This window comes from Strix uralensis, chromosome 2, assembly GCF_047716275.1.
Source record: "Strix uralensis isolate ZFMK-TIS-50842 chromosome 2, bStrUra1, whole genome shotgun sequence".
Lineage (NCBI taxonomy): Eukaryota > Metazoa > Chordata > Aves > Strigiformes > Strigidae > Strix > Strix uralensis.
The window spans coordinates 103,757,161-103,775,283 of NC_133973.1; the positions used below are offsets into that span (position 1 = coordinate 103,757,161).

General features: G+C 36.7%; 1 protein-coding gene across 1 annotated transcript in view; it reads right to left on the reverse strand.

The window, feature by feature from the left end:
• Window positions 1-18,123, reverse strand: part of VWA8 (von Willebrand factor A domain containing 8) — a 203,548-nt gene that overhangs the window by 56,329 nt on the left and 129,096 nt on the right. The window contains exons 27-33 of the mRNA XM_074859582.1: window positions 12,902-13,010; window positions 11,838-11,976; window positions 10,334-10,536; window positions 3,248-3,364; window positions 2,703-2,767; window positions 2,488-2,613; window positions 1,737-1,846 (exon numbers count right to left, since the gene is read on the reverse strand). Of these exons, the coding sequence (XP_074715683.1) occupies window positions 1,737-1,846; window positions 2,488-2,613; window positions 2,703-2,767; window positions 3,248-3,364; window positions 10,334-10,536; window positions 11,838-11,976; window positions 12,902-13,010 (869 nt within the window). The remainder of the gene's footprint in view (window positions 1-1,736; window positions 1,847-2,487; window positions 2,614-2,702; window positions 2,768-3,247; window positions 3,365-10,333; window positions 10,537-11,837; window positions 11,977-12,901; window positions 13,011-18,123) is intronic.

Consider the following 18,123-nt stretch of genomic DNA (forward strand, 5'->3'; position numbering starts at 1 on the left):
AAGACTGTTATAATGCAAATGCACAAAAAGGTAAAATGTAGGTTTGCACAGGTAAGAGTCAACGTGACATTTCTTGGTAGCTGTCTTGCTGTCTTTGCAATTTAAATAATGTTATTTGTAACACATTTCTGGTAAATAATGGCCTAGTTTTCTTTTTCTTTAAGCTATGGAAAACTAAATTCTATTCTGTGCAACTCTAACAGCCCTTTACCTTGCCTCAAATTATCAACACAGTCAGAACCTGCTATCTTTAGTTCTGCAGCATACACTGTTTCCACTTCAATGGGCAGACTGTCTTGTTTACCTGGCAGTGGGAGAAAATCTTTCCTCCCTCAAAGGATGAATGGGCTACTGGTTTGGGTCAGTGGCAAACCCACACTGATCTACTTTTTCTTAGTTCTCCTGCCATAGGCTCTGCCTCAAAGAATGAGAACAGGCTGAAGATGTTACATTTGGGGTTTGCTGGATGATTTGGAAAAAAGTGGAGAGGGGATATAACTTTTTAGACTGGAAGAGAAGAAATAAGATAACAAAGGATAAAAATAGCACAAAAAGCATGCAGCAATAAACTGTCCACAAATACTTTGAGAATGGAGATTATAATAACTTTTCTACCCATCTGAGGAATGATACTCTATCATAGTTTCTAAATAAGGTAGCAAGAGGAAGGAAACTACTGTGCTCTGATGAAGCTTGATAAGTTGATAGAGTAAACTGTACAAGAGAGAAAAAGGATCCTACATATTTAAGCTGTGGTTAGAGTCTTTGGTATCCAATTTGTTGCTGTTTGTATAAAACAAGCTGTATTTGTTACTTGTCAATAACATTTGCTTGTATCATGTTTACACTGTATTAATCTCATTCTTCATACTTATGCTAGCCACAGGATCAGGACAAAACTTTTTCCCTCTTTAACAGATATAAAGTGGTTTCTCTATTTTTTTCCTCTGTCTCCCTGAGACACACTGGAGATAAGCCAAAGCCTATGAACTCTTTAGGTGGGATGCACATGTACTTCCAGTGTTATTAAACCAGGGAGACTAAAGATTTTGTGCACTGTGATCAAATGTTCAGGGTTGAAAATGTCATCAGATCTGAAGATAGACAGATCTTACCAGGCAGAATGATGACTACTGGACATTTCTGCCTTCTTCTGTAGCTCAGACATGCCTCAATGCCTAGCAATATCTGGGAATTTTATTGAACAAATTCCCCCTATCTTTTAACAGGAGGCCTCAATGGCCTCCTGCACACTATCTGCAGAACTTTAGAAACTGTGACTTCTGTCCTGTTTTAATAGTAGGTCTTTTGTATTTTTTTAAGTGTTGGGAAATGTCTTCTAGCTCATCTGAGTGTGTGCAACAGACCTGCAACAGCCTACAGACTGGACTCATCAATATATTTAGTCCCTTCTATTCCTGTGTTCTAATTCCTGCCTAGTTGTCTTTTTTCCTTTTCTATTCTGTATGCTTGTATGTCTTCTGAAAGTCCATGGCTGAAGGTCTTAAAACGTTACAGTGAAACAAAGATGCTTTATTCAAACAACCTGAAGTTTCAGCATGGAATTTGCCATGCTTTTGTGAAAAGTTATTATTAACCAAACATGATAAGGGGAGGACAAAAAGAGAATCAGAGAGAAGGTTACCCAGACCTTTAAAGTAAAAGAGCCTTGTTTGTGCAGCTGCAAACACAGAAATTATTTTAAAAAAAGAACAAGCCAAGCTTGCATTCAATACCCATTGTTAAGCCAAATCCCATGTCAGCTGGCTCTTCAGTCAATGCATACAGCTGGCAAACCTCACTGTCTTCAGCTTCCATATGGGCACGCTTGGTTAAAAGAAATTTCCTGTAAAGGATACACATTTATAATAATTCCGGATTAGGCTTGTAAATCTAAACAAGGACTTTTATCTTCTGAAATAGTGAAAACATTCTACATTTATATAAACGAGGTTATCAACACCTTTTTCTAAAACTAAATACGATTTACCAAACATCTGCGAGATAGGACAGGATAAGCCAGCAAGTGGCAGATTTGTCTTCTGGTAACTATTTACACACTTTTATTTGCTGTGCATTTATAAAAATAAGACAGCAGAGTAATATTTCTTTCATGTGACCGTGAAAGTAAAGCAAGCAGGCACTAACTCTGGATGATGTGGCTGTATTTCCAAAGCTAGGTCCACCAACATTCTCATTTCTAAAGATCAATATCACCTCAATAAAAACAGTATTAACATGCATATAATTAAAGCTAGTCTAGATTTTCAGAGCCATGAATTTAGACAGGCATATCCTGTTTACTTCCTACTCTAAAAGCCTACCTGCACTTTCACCAGAGCAAATCTGCATCTTAAACACCAACTGTTTAAGTCTAGCCAGTCTTACAAACTGAAAAAAATACTCTGAGACCACGAGTGAAGCTCCTGAACATAAACAAGACACAAACAAGAAATAATGCCATCAAGTAAACTACGTTTAACTAACTGATTTGTTTCATTTTCCACCAAGAGCCACCGGTCTTCAGCTGCCAGGAAAACGGATTTCAGATTGATCGGAAGCGAGATGGTATGAGTTTGACCCTCTAATACATCCAGTACAATAAGGCAGTTTCTGTAAAATTGGAAGCCAAGGAAAGCATGATCAGATAGGGATGTACATGAGGAGATCTGTTATAATACAAGAATATAATTTACTCTCACCCTGTTTCTTTGTAGAATACCAGCCAGTTTTTGTGTGAAAACTCTCGGCACATTTTGTAGTTGCTCTGTATAAAAATACATCATACAGCAATTAGTGTTTGTTAGATTTGTCCCAGTGAGTTTCCCTGACTCCCCTGAAAGTGAACTACATTTTTCCTTTATTTAGAATAATCCATGGCATTAATTACCTTTCAAAATGCTATCTAGCCTGCCTTGTCCGAAGTCATACAATTGCATCATAATCGGGTTCATTATTTTGGACATAATCCCTTGTAACAAAATGTTCCATTATTTCCAGTTCTAGCTCCAAAGAGGGATATTTTAAAGATACATATCCTCAGACAGTACTCAACTTACATTTTTCATATCACTAGTCCATAAAAATGTTATTTTATGTGTAAGGCATTTAAACATACATAAGAGTAAACAATTAAACTCTTGGGCCGTAAAAACAAAAGGTAAATGATCCTGGGGCAATTTTTCCAATATTGAGCTTTGGTTTAAAAAAACCACTTAGTATAGTAGAGGCAGGTGCTATTCCTCACCATCTCTTCTTTGCTACTCCACCAAGACGTTCTCTTAGGAGACTCTTGAGCATCTGGTAAGATCAAAAGTCGGCGAAGGGCACCATTGTTTGTATCCAGCAACAACACAACATTGCTCTGTAAATGAAAAGCAGATCCATGCACATCTCAAGCCCATTTAAGAGACTACAACAAATCTGTCTGAAGCACTTTTGCAACTCTAGCAACTTAGGACATTTTGAAAAGATGATCTAGATTTTGTTTGAAAACGTAGGCTGAATCTTCTTGGTTAATTTCAAAGCTCATGGAGAAATTTAATTGTAGAAGTTCAGTACATGCATAAAGGGCTGGAATGATATTCTAGTTTTTCCATAATGTTTTATCTATACATCTCACATTCACTTCTGCATAAGCTCTACGAACTAGACTAGTATGTCTTACATGTCCAAGCTGTCATCAGCTACATGTGAGAAACATACCAATTTAGTTCTGTCAAGTCACAGAATCACAGAATCATCTAGGTTGGAAAGGACCTTGAAGATCATCTAGTCCAACCGTTAACCTAGCACTGACAGATCCCAACTACACCATATCCCTCAGCGCTATGTCAACCCGACTCTTAAACACCTCCAGGGATGGGGACTCCACCACCTCCCTGGGCAGCCCATTCCAACGCCTAACAACCCGTTCTGTAAAGAAATACTTCCTAATATCCAGTCTAAACCTTCCCTGGCGCAAAGTCACTAAAACATTTCATTTAAGTTTTTATGTTTTCTTAGCATTCCTCTAAAGTACCCATTACTTAAGTTACACTGAAGGTGAAAAACTGGTGAGAGAAGAAATGGCTTAGTACTTTCTCTCCAAGTTCATACTTCTGATACCGTGGAGCCTATTAAATATCGCAGTGTGTGACAATCCTTCTGTGACCTGCACACTCAGACAGCTTACAGTGTCAGAACTAGGACAGCTGTTGGAGGACAGTGGGATGACTCAAAAGGATGGAAATCAGAAGCAGACAGGATATTGAACAGAGTGGTGCAAGTGTCCTCCACATATCACATGTGAAAATACAGTATGCTAAATTTTGAACTTCAGATTTCTGTTTGCTACTCAATGCCCCAGGGTTCACACATGATGTCAAATGACAGAGACATTTTAAACATTTCTTTTTACAAAGTACTACAGCTGCTCCTAATGTGTTTAACTAAGAACAATCATTCAGGGCCAAACTTAATCGCATCAAATGAAATTTAAAAGGTACAAAAGAACAAGTTAATTAAGCCGTGGGTTGATTTTTGTTTGCCATTCAAGGAAATCTTAAGTTCTGCAAGTACATTAGGTTCTGCAAGGACTTACTAAAAGTAAACTGTCTACGTACAACATCTGCAATAACGCATGATAGACGTTAAGGGAGTAAAACATAAATTCCCACAAATTCTCCTATCTAAAACAAATACAAACAATCTGAGTCACAGCAGTTTTGTTGTTTTGGGTACGCTTCATACTTTCACTAGGATCATTTGGGAGAATGAACTTTAATAATGACAGACATTTGAAGCTAAATATGGTAAAGCATTTAAAATATTACCATATTATTTGGAGCATTTGGGAATTTCAGCTAGAGTTCAATACCTCTAAAAAAAGAAGTTTGCTTATGTATTACAAACCAAAATTATAGAAATGTGGTTCAGGAAAAAAAAATAGGGCATTTGCTTTGCACTTTGGTTTTCTGCCATATTTTATTTATATAATTCTGCAACAGCACTGCTGAACCAAAGCAATGCATTAGCCTTCCATGTGAGATAAAGAACACATACAAATCAATTACATTCTTCCACTTAGCATTAAATTTATGAGAGCAGTTGGTAATATAAAAAGCCTCTCTACTCCACCCCTTTTGATGTTAATGGTTTCCTTCTGTGCTAAGTGACTGATGTATATTCTGTCTGTGTTTAAGAATAGATTTTTGCGTCACTTGTGAACACATCCAAGAGCAGCTTTGGCAACTCTTCAAGTGGGCTGGGAAAAGAAGTTGGTGTGCAATTCCGCTGTGTTTGTTCTTGACTGGGAGAAAAGTAACCTTTGGGCGACCTCCCGACCCCGATGTCTGGAATTCCAAACTCTGGACAGATGCAATAACCAATCTCGTGAAGTGGTGTGCCTTTATTTTTAGTTACTGCAAAGTTTCCCTTTCCTTACTGCTGTTTTTATTTTAGCCGGCATTTTCCTCTTAAAAGTCCTTAAACCAAACAGGGCTGTGATTTCACTTTGCTGGTATGGGAAGTTGTTCTTTATGGTCTTGCAGACAGAGACAAGAGTTAGGGGAAGGAATACACTCCAATTTCAGAGTGTGACAGTACAAACAATTCAGTTTAACCATCTTGTATTCTCCTCCCTGTACTCACTCTCAGTCTTGTTCTCTTCTGCCCTCGATGCTCACATCCTGAGCAAGCGAGCTCACAAACACAGGCTCTTCTTCATCGTCAACTTCAGATGAGGACGATTCTTAGCTTGGGAGAGTAACCCCTCTGTACACTCTACACCTTGCCTCCTGTCCCACAAGCACCTTTCTATTAGTGCGACTCAACAACTCCTTAAGTGGTTCATATGTAACAATCCTGACACTAACTATTAGAAACAGATACAGAGATATCATATTGTTCATTAGGTTCAAACGAAAAAAGTCTGTGCAAGAATTTATGGTTTGGGGCTCAGACCTCCATGCCTTCAGAGGTGGGGAATGTATGCAAGTAGATTATTGGTGTTCTAGTTAATGAGTGGCGTCTCCCAGATGATTTGGGAGACTTGATTGTACTAGAGATTTCAGCAAACTGAGAACAGCAAATAGAGATATAAGCTTTGTGCTTATAGAAAAGGAAACTCTTCACCTTTTCTGTAGAAGTTGCACACATTTCGATATAAGCACACCTTTCCTTTTCTACAAGGAAAAGGAAACCATTATATAATATCCAAAAAAGAAGAGTATTTAATAACATTAACTAGTTTTTGAAGAAACTACACTCTTTCTCCTGAACACATACATCAGAATATTATGGGGACTAGAGGTTTCACACATTACTACTAGTAGGTTGAAGGTTCTTCCATATGCAGGTCCCCACTTGTGTTTCAGGCCAGATCACAAACTATTAAAAAAAAGTCTTCTCCTAAAGGATGTTTGCCATCTTCTACACATAGTGAGCAAGGTGGATATCTGTGTCAACTTCTGTGCCACAGAGTCCCTCACTCCCAGTCTATCTGAGAGCTCTGACAAAAAGCTCCAGCAGCACATGGGACAGGGAAAAGCACTTCCCTCCCTCCCTATCCCACTTTCTGACCGAGAAAGATAAAAGCAGAGTTAAAGGATGCTGGCAGGACACTGCCTGGGCAAAGCTTGTTGTGCTCCCTGAGGTACACTGTAGGTTACTCTGTCTGTCCAGTTGTAGCTTTTCAACAAAGTGCTTGTAAGAAAAAACATTTAAGTGTGCAGTTAATTTATATGCAAATCAATTCTCCATGTGCATTTTCCTCTTACAATCCCATATAAAATCATACATAAAGATATCAAAATTCTTTTCAGTCTGTATTCCCTCTCCTTCTGAGCAATAAAAGCAATAGGTGCAGAAAGAAAAAGAAAAGTGAAATAGGCAGGCACGAAGCTTTATAGGAAATAGGGGTACACCCTGAAGTACTCGTGGGGAGGGCAGAGGCATTGCTGCTTTGAAAAGATGAATGCAATTCCCATCTTATGAGGAAATGACTTCAGATTTCTGAAGAGTGTTTTCAAAGTCTATCAGCTTAGTCTGAACAAAAAGATAGAGTGAAAACATGCTGCGCTCACTGACACCAATGGCCACCGTGAAGAACAGAATCATCTATTCTTTTTTCCAAGAAGATGTAAAAGTGGCCTAAAAGTAGATAAATCTCTGATTTGTGCTATTAAGTTAAATCCCCAAGGAGTTCAGTTTTAGTAAAATTTTATTTAAAAGGACAGGAAGGAATGGTGACTTTTTATTTTATTTCACTGGAGGGCTCTACTCAATCCAGATGGATGTCATCTGAGAAATAAATCAAACAAGCTTATTTGAAGAACCACAATATCATCATCTCATCCTTTCCAATAAGGTTATCATCTGTTTAAAACTGTTATTTTTTACAACTTAGTCAGAAACATTCATCTCCAAAGACCTTTGTTAAAACTCTTTAGCTTTTGGTATTGTGTAATTAATGGATTATATTATTTATGAAGCTGTCAAATGGATTTTTTAAAATTTAATAAATGCAACTTCTTATTTCTACAAATATTGTTGATACTTCTTGGTCTTTTTGCAAGTATACGTAGACAAACCTCTAAAGGATCACATACATCATTTACAATACTTGTTTTTCTTGAAGATCTGTTTGATGCACCCTTAGCATAAGTAGCCAATCCTTGGAGCCTTGCCCAAAACACAGATGTGCCACTAATCCTCTTGTTTTAACATGCAAATGCTGCAAATTCTGAGCTTATGGCTGCTAGTGACCTTAGTACATTTGAAGGTAGGCATCTTGACTATATGTCAAGGCTCCTTCTGTAGTCAGTCACAAGAGAGGCGCTCCTCCAGAGGGCAGTTCCTCCAGACGGCAATTCACGATGCTCTACCTTAGCTAAGATGAATTGCTCTTGCAGACCTTTATCCTCCCAACAGATACAGGAGGTACTTGGCTGATTAGCTTAGAGTATATGCTTACCTGCTAACATCAATAATAATGGATTTAATTTCAACAATATCCACCTCATTTCACAGGTGTACAAAGAAAGCACATGATTTTTCCATGGCTCCACTGCAGGAAGAGTTGGGACTAAAACCTAAGCTCTGTGTGGAAAAATTAAACTAAATTCAGTGGGAACTAGAAATGCAGAGATCCTAACACATGAGCCATAATGTAAGGAAGGATAGCAGTGGCTGTGAAGACTACAACAGCAGCATTTGTCTGACCTGTGTGTTGGTGCCTCATTTGAAAGCCAATCCCAAATAAATTATTGATATGATCCATGGATATGAACATAAAATACACAAAAGAATCCTCTTTCATCATTTTTTCTGTGCAAGGTGCTTACTTAAATTCCCCAAGAAGTCTAAAATTACTTCTGAATGGTGTCCTAAGTATACAATGACTTTTTGCAGCATAGTTTATCGAAACATATTTTCACACTCAGTGAGTAAGGTCTATCTTAATGTTATCTCTATGTAAAAAGTCCTAAGATAATGCAAAACATTCAGAACATTGGAATTCTGTATCATTTTCCAGCAGCATAAAATGGGCTTATTTTCAGACAGGATTTGTTCACCTGTAGCACTTGCTAAGAAAGGCAAGACTCAAACTGGCAATATTTAAGCTTTGCCAGAGAAAAAACATGAGGTTACAGCTCAACTGAAGTTAGCTGGAAAGGGGCACTGAACTACCATAGTCTCTTCACAGAACAAACTTTATTTCAGAGTTTAATTCACACTGTCACTTAAAAATATATTTCAGGAGGACAGGCAAAACTAGTCATAGAGTTAACTACCTGAAGCTTCACAGAGAAACCTTTGATAAAAACTTCATGGCTGACACTAAATGCTACTGTGATTTGGTTAAAAACAAAATTAGCAGGACAGTTATTTTCATGGTAGGAATTTCAGAGACTTAGAAAACAAAGAATATTGCTGGGCTTTATATTAAAAAGCATGAGACATTATAAACATTCTTAGACATGAGATAGACTGCCATCTGTTTTACAGTTTCCTGCATTGACTTCACTAAAAAAGGCCAAAGATTGTTTAGAACCAAACAAATGTGTTATGTGCATCTCAAAATAGCCCGAATGGTACTTCTACAGCTGTTCAAGACAACCGCACAGGCAATCACCACAAGCAGGTAACTTCAGAATCATATTTCTTCCAGTTGGCATTGGAAAGTGTCCAAGACAAAGCTAAAGAAGACATAGGCAGTTCTACTAAAGGTGGAAGAATTGTGTTTCTCATAAGGCATTGAGCTTAACTATAGTGTTTGAGACCAGAAAGTGGCATCAACACTTGACAAATGTTCCTGGAACAACAGTATTGCAGAGATACTAGTTATGAAATGACTGAAAACTACTTAATACCCCATCTCAGTGTAGGAAAGGTTCTTCTAGATCAGAGTATCTCACCTACTGAAATATGGGAAGAAATTCAGAACAACAAGAGGAAAAGAAAAAACCAATCAACAATAATGAACAGATTAAATGCCCATGTCAAACCACTATGACTGGTAGGTAACATAATAAACCATTATTAACATTAAAAAATGAACAGCAGCAGCACTGTATCAGCTGTTGTCTCTTCCCACTCCTAGGCAAAGAAGTTTTGAATTGGAAATATTCCACTTAGCTCACTGATAGTAATGGAAAGTGGAAAGTATGTGGAAAGTATGCAATACTTGACTTTAAAAAAAGGATTTGAGTCAAACCAACACTGAAGTTGTCAGTGGTTCTAAATTTGCATTGCTGATACACTAGATGTCAAGGCTTACATAGCCTTCTTTCTAGCCTCGGTACTTCAGATGTTACAGAATGAGAAACATCAGGATCGACAAAACAAATCAAAAGTAGTGGCACGAAGCAAATACAAGCAACATTTTACTTTGTGACTCAGAAAATGTCTCTTTCATCTACTATTTGAAAAGTAAAAAGGGACAAGATCGGAGAAGAATTTAAGTTCACAGCATTGAACAGCTTACTTTGCACTTTGCAAACATATGCTGCTTGACTGGGACTCCTGAACTCAACTCACTATCTCCCTTTCTCCCATGAAGGCCAATTTCCCTCTTATCAGTAAAAGAAACTAAGATAAGCAGGTAGAACTCAGCTTCAAGAATGCAAAAGGGCATTGTCCAGCTAAAAAGTGCAAGAGGAATATCTCCATATAAAAACTAAAGCTGAAGTCAACTCCCAAGCTTCAAGTGTAGTGAAAAAGAGAACATTCAGAAGGAGGTAGGCTTGTCCAGGTTATTTCAATCTACAGAGGTAGACTCCTCAGCGATCCTACCCTTATGATACTACTTTGCTCATCACTAAACATTCAGCTATATTTTAATTTTTTTTACCTCCTCCTCATGTAGAACCACTTGACCTTTGAGTGGATTTCCCAGAGGTGCCACAGTCACAAAAGGTTGCCAGACACTTCCAACTATTCTCGGGAAGAGGTCATAAAGATCCAAAAAGTATCCACTCTTACTAGAAATGTTCATGAAGTACAAGGAAACAGGATTGCACGTAGTAACATAAAGAACATTTTCAGCTTCCTCTTCTGAAATAAGAAAATAAAATTAATGAAAGGCTACTGACATCATGCATTGCTCTTCTGGAAATATATATGTCATAAACTTGGCAGATGATATAGAAAAATGTACAGAAAAATTACCACCATTGACACAGGGAGATAAGGACAGCAATGGTCTATTGATACTAACTAAATGTTAACAGGCAGAATCTTGCCACAACACTATTAACTATTTAAACAAGTAGTCCAAGGCACATTTGTATAGACATGACTGCAGCCAGCCGCTAATATATACAAAATCTGTACAGATCTTTTTGTTTATAATCATGGTTCTCCTTCTTTCTCTATCCCAATTTCCCTTCCAATTAATGTATTTAATAATTAAACATGGGATGAATGCAAACTTCATATGGAACTTTTCACATATAACGCCTTCCTGACTGATTTCAGACAAATCTTGAAATCAAGACAAAGCCACCTAATTTCTGTTTTGCTGTCATAAAAGTCTGTTAATATATTCGAAACTAAGGCTACAAGCAGAAAAAGCAGGATTCCAGTATCGATCATTAGCAATCTGTTTATAAAAGTTTAGACATGTTTAATGATGAGCCCTAAAAACGTTTATGAATATTCCCAATGATGCAATTCACTTTGGGACATAAGTAGTATAGGTAACTAAAGCAGTATTGATCCAGTAAGAAAGAATTTTTTAATCAGTATAAGTACAGGGGGAAAAAGCACAGCACTCTGCAAGTTAAAAGTTTTGTATTAAAACTGAATCGAGAGAGGAAAAGTCAAAGAATCATTTTTGTGAAGTAATACAGTGTTGAACATACAAACTAAACAGACTTGTAATTTTGTGGCTGTGTTCTACTTTAATTACATATCTTTCTCTTAGTTTGAAAAAGATGCATATCCTTACAAAGACCACAATGACCCAGTGAAATTATGCTCCAGTTTCAGTGGCTGATTATTTTTGTATTTTGCCTGCTGTTAAAAAAGTGGAAAAAAATATTATTTTTCCTATACTCCATTCCCATACCCTGTATCCTCCATTCCCATATTTCAATTCCTAGTATTATTCCTATACTCCATTGCAAACATACCTAGAAATACACGCTACTGTAAATGCACCAAAGTGTTGTTATTACAGTTAGAATCCCTCATATTGCCCTTTTATATTCTGTCACTGGCTATCAGCAAGCGCTTATGAAATCAACAGCCTAATGCTTCCTCACTTTGAGAATACTTCACATATTTATTTTATATATATATATATTTAAAATATTAGGGGTCATTACAAAAGTTAGTAGCTTTTCTTACCGCACCTTTTGTTACTGTGACATCGCAAACTAAGTTAACTTCACCCAAAGGCAGTGTCCAAAAAGCAAGCTCTTCTGTGAAACTGAGGGACCTGGCTTCATGTCGTTCCAGTGGAAAGCCTTGAATATTTAAGTACACAGGGCCCTAAACCAAATGATAACAATGAGGCTTGCTAAAATATTCCACTCACCATTCTTTATGAAAATCTGCAAGTCTTCTTCAAGACTCAAGACACTTAACAACAGAAACAGACCAATTACTAAACAAATAAAAAGGAAAAGGAAATGCTTTTCTGCAAGCTCTCCGAATGTCCATACTGACATTTTTTTTACAGTATAGAAACCATCATGTCTTTCCTCTTCAGTCTTTTATTGGTTTCGAACCATTGTGCTCAGTGGCACAAAGGAGGTATCATGTACTGATACAACTCAGTCCATACAAGATAAAAATCAGAATAGTTTTGTTTCAAAGAAGTTCAATGGAAATTTCTTATTATATAAAATTTGAATCGCACCCCTAAATCACATTAGCAGTTCAGGTTATTCCTTATTCACTGGAGTAATAACTACTGAAGTTAAGCCAAGAACTCAAAGATGAAAAGGACTTAGAAGCTTTGGCTGCAGGTCAAATTGTACCAAAGGTTCAGATTCAAACTTGGCAGCGCCAAAGACCCATAAGAATTCGGCTGCATGCAAAATAGAAACAATTCTTTTCAGTTTCTGATCTTATCTAAAAATTGAGATCTGGGGTCTCAAACTGGCCACCTTCAAGCATCCAAGACAGCTACAAAGTTCCTTCAGATATGGTATTTTCAACATCCTTATAAAAACCTCTTTTCAAGAACTTCTGAACAAACTTACTGATTTTAAAGCACATCTTACATTGTGAGGGCTAGGTATACAAAAACGTTCATTTTTCTAGACAGTATAAAAAAGCCCAAGAACAAGTAATAAGGACCATGCTTTGTATATACTCTTTTTCCTGAAGAAATTAATCACATTTTAGATTCTTCTCATCCCAATGCATAAAAACAGTATTATATGAATTAAAAAAAAATTAAAAGACAAACCTTTACATCTATTTTTTGAGTTTCTGTTGGACACAGCAGTTTATGTTGTGCATTCCGCGGCTGATCGACTTTCCAGTAGCCCATAAATTTATGATCTGGTAATGGCAGTCTGTCAAACAATGTAGGAACAAATGAATTTTTACATTCATTAACCAGCAATTGATATGGAATAAATCATTTAAACAACTGCATTTTTCCAATGAGGCATATCTGAAGATTCTCTTGTAGAAAATGCTTCCTCACTAAAGTATTTAATTTCTTTTACATTTTAAATCGTAAGAATTTTAGCCTTCTGGAATACTAATACAGTCACAACCTAAACAGCATCATAAAAGAAGAAGCAATTCACATAACATGGCCTCAAAAGGAAAACTTTTCCAGTCTGAATTATCTGAGTTATGTAATAAAATATATCCAAACCATCTCTTGCTTGGCTTTATTCAGATCAGGCAGGGTATGACAGTACCGCTTAAAGGAACTCCTGCCAGTGGCACACACATCTTAAAAACCAGCAGAATAAGCACAGTAAACACTGTGGCAAGTTAACCATGCAATAAAAGTTCAACAAATTATTTCCATATATTTTGCTACTGCTTACATGAACAAAGGCAAAGGAATGCAGACGTGAGAGTATCCCACTGCCTTCTGTCCAGTACAGTCTACAGAAAGGACAGGGACATCTTTGAAAGCCTCAGTTGCTTGCCTTGGTCTAATTTCTTCATTTCTGTACCTTTTATTTAGGGAAGAAATATATGGGCCACAGCAAAGCTCATTTATATAGGAAAAGAAAATGTTTGTGTATGACAAAGTAGCTTGACAGCAAAATAGGGACAACACAATTTTTATTTCTTTCCTCTGAAGTGATTTGCAACCGCTGAAAGCGGTTTGACTTCATTAATTGGCACAAATACCTTCAAGCTAATGAACTAATCACTTTTGGTTTCTTTTATTTAGGATCAGTTGCTCCTAAGGAGACCTCCTATCAAAACAACATTCTGTGTTACACGCCATTGCACATTATTGTACAGCTACAGGACTTGGCAAGAGAACAGAAGACATTCTTTCTCCCAGTTTCTATAAATATCTCCAAAGCCTATTTCAAGGAAGTTTTCTTAGACTGTTTGTTAAAAGTCTGTGCTTGGACTCTTCTGTCCTGTCTGATGATGTTCATTCCTACCGTTACAATTATTTCCCCTCTCCCAATCAGCCAACTTGGCCCCTCTAGATATGAAAGGTTTGTTTAATTTATTCTTGATACGCTTTTCAGAATAATAAGGGATCCCAAATAAAAAAATCTCAGTTGGACTATATATGAAACTTAGGGAATTTTACTTTTATTTTATTTTTTCCACTGAGAACTTAAAGGAAAAGTGACAGAACAAACACTGATATCCTCTCATCTCTGCAACTCATGCAGGGAAGCTGCATTAATATTTGCTATATATTGACACCAAACCTCAAGCAACCAGGAGAGGCCAGTACTCACAGGCAGGTAGTCACTTAGTCTCCATGACCATTCTGCATTTGGACCATCTGCCAAGGCAGTCAGATAGCCAAAGACACTTTTTGCCAACAGAAAATGGCTTGGAAATGTGCATCTCATTAATTCCCTTTCTTAGTCAAAGAACCAGTAAAGTCTTCACTGCCTGTTTGTTGCCTAATTAAGGATATCAATAGATACCAATGTTTGAAGAGTGATTTATTATTTTGCATTCTTCCTCACTTCAGTTTGCATTTTTCCATTCTTTACACCTAGCTAATCTAGCCAGATTCTTCTCGAATTAAGAAGAGAAATTAAGCCAGACTCAAAAAAAATGCAAGTACAATATATTGTAGATTTCAATATTCAATGTCATTAGGAAAAAGCATTCAGGATGCACTATTTCAAAATATGCACAGTTCTTAGAAAAATTTATTCATGCAGGCAAAAAATGGGTGAACAGTCAAATCACTAGACTAAATGTCTGTTTATCCATGAACTGGAATTTTATGTCAGGCTTCCATTTGGGTTTCAAAATTATTTGTTGGCAAAATGTTGGTTATGGCTTGAGCCAAAACTGCCTTGTATACAAAAAGAAACTGGAGATTTTTTTTTTTGTTATGTGACTCTGAGTACCATAATCTCTGATATGCCTTTAATCAGCAATAATTGTTTCCTGTTAGCTCAATGGAACATTAACTTCCACAAGGATTTAGACTGTGGTTTTAATTCCTTACACATTACTTCCATGGACAACATCCTAGAAATCAACAGGTTCACTAATAATCATGAACACTTATTAAATTTTAAAACAAAACATATGTTAATAACAAGCTCTAACCAAATACCCTGCTTTATATAGTAACAGAATTAGAGATTGCATTCCCAAAGAAACAAAACATTTCCACTCTGTTTCAGCTTTCTGGAGATTTGTTTTGCTAATAGCTCCTCTCTTCCCTCAGGAAAACTGATTTCTCCTTTCTCCTAGATTCTTGAGGTTTTCTTCTCTTCCCTGTTTCTGAATGATTTAGTTTCTCTGGGGCAGCAGACCAAGTCATCATGAACAGCGAAGAGGAGGGAAAGGTAGAACAGAATTTAAGAATAAAACAGAAAGCAGAATTCATAATACAGCGTTCTCTGTCAAGAGTAACAAGGATCTTATTCTTCCAGGGCCTGACAATTCTTTTTCACTCCATCTCACTGCTCTCTCATACAAATCTGGTCTAAGAAAGACTAGGAGTATTGAAGAAGCTAGTGCCATTAAAGGTCTCATAACCAGTCTGCCTCCTTAATGATTTTCAGTAGAGAGTGAGGGTGCAGAATGACTGGAACATGACCACACTGAAAACATGTATACATCCTAACAGTTTTTCTCTAGTGAATATATATGATATGCAGTGAAGGAGGGAAATTATCTTCTTTTCTCAGGACTTATAAATAACAAGCAAATTTTGACAGTAGTAGTAAAAAGCTTTTCAAGGCATTCCTGCCACACTGCTGTATTTCAAATTAATTAACCAAATACGGTTTACATAAAAGGCAGACAGAATACTATGGAAATGCCACCACCGGCAAAAATCTGCTAACCAAAGAGATCTGATGGGTGTAAAAAGTGAAGTGGCTAGGTAAGAACAGTACTGAAACTCGACTGCTCTCTCCAGCTGGGGTGTACACAGTGATCCGTGATTTTTGCTTTCCTCAAAAGCTGTAAAGGGTTTCTAGAACAGAAAAACTACATGACAGACTGTAGTAATCTTGTAAGAAAGCCAAGACTTAAAATCAAGTTCTAAAGAATTATTCCTGATGAGTTCTTTGATTATGGATCTGTCAAAGCCTGTTGCTTAAGGAAAATTTAGAAATACTTCTTAATGTTTATTTACTCTTTAATTTTGCATCTTGGTTTTGTACAAGATCACTGCTATCCATGAAATGGTTATGTAGGCAGGTATTTTGTTTAGAAGAGGTGGTTGCATGGGACCTACAGTTGATGGGACAATTCTACAGAAAATTACTATTTAGCCCGATTTTCTTCATGCACAGTGGTCTAAGGGGAGGCAATCTGTCAAAAGGTAATTCTCTAGTGTCTTCTGCTTCTGGAAAGTACTTCAGAACACAACTTCTTTTTCATTTGTATCTTTTTGATTTTAGAAAATAAATTCATTTTAGATTAATAAAAAAAATAAGACACAAAACAACTGTGTTCAAAAAGTCAATAGAACCTGCTTTATAATATTTAGCTTTCTGAGAACATACTGGAAAATGGCCACAGATCTTGTAAGACTGAAGTTGCACTGAATGCGAATATATAGCCAGTAACTATCGTATTAGTACAGCTGCAGACATGAACTGTGACAGGCAACAAAGCTGCTTAATACATGATCTTGTAAACCAGCTCAGTGCCGGCACACAATGTATTGTTCAAGGACTTCAGTAACAGCCTGTGCTCTATCTAGCTGAAGAGACTTCTATCACACCTAACTGTTTTTGACTTAAGTAAGATATAGTTTGAATCCAGGAAAATTCCTTACCGACCAGATCTCCATACTTTATTTAAAACTTTTTGATTAAGAATATAAGCAGTAGACATACAGAACAATCTTATGTTAGGCTTCCCGTTCCCTGATAGTCAAGTGCAGACTCCCCTCGCCCCCCGGCTTCCCTTGCAATGCACAGAATGGCCAAGAGACACATATGGTATGAGACAGGCTCAACAATTAACTGCAGATTATCCACGGAAAAAAACCCAACCCATTTCAAGAGAAAATTAAAGTTGTTAAAATTTACGTTACATATAAAAAATTCAGTTCACATAAAATGAATACTCAAGTTATAGCAAGCACCTGGAAGTGGACAGTGACAGGAGGAAAAATATGGAATGGCAATTTCATCACGGATAAATGCCAGAATTACAGCTGAATGCTGTTTTACCTATGAATTGCAAATGGTCTGAACTGTGCACCAAAATGGCAGATCAACACGAGTTCAGACAAATGTGACATAACAGATGCCAATGGGAAAAACAAAGTGTAAATGTGCATAAAGAAAGATAATGATTTAGTACAATGAGTAATCCATTTACCCATTATGTCTTAGCAAAGCATCATAGACAAGCCATCTGCTTTACACACAATACTGATAGAAATTATATACTATTAAACAGGTGATACCAAGAGATACAGACAACATCATGATGTTATAACCTGACAACACTGAACATGTCAGTGCCTTGAAAAATGGCCATCCTATTTGGGAAAAAAAAAACCCTGAAGGAAAAAAAGCCCAAATAAAACATTATATTACAGGTCTAATATGTGATACTAATTTTGGAAATAAATGAGATAGCATCTACAAATTAATTTATCTTTTGAAAAAATAACTACTGCAAGAATTCTTTTCTAAATGGTCATTAGACATCACCTAATCTTTCCTTCCAAGATTAGGTGTATTAATACCAGAGTCTAAGCTAAAATTCCCATAAGGATCACTGGTACCATCTGTTAAACTTCCCCTGTAATTTCAGCTGGATACAATTCTCAAAGTTCCTTCTACTGAGACCTGTATTGTAGTGTGTTGCTCGTGTCTCTCATGCTTTTGTTCCTGTATTTACATCACTTATGTTTCAGCAGCAATTTAAATAATTCTGATTTATTCAAGCTTCCTTTTAGATTAAGTAATAGAAGACAGACTTTTCCCAAACTTGCTAAAATAAAATAAAGATTCACAAATTGTTTGATTCAAGACA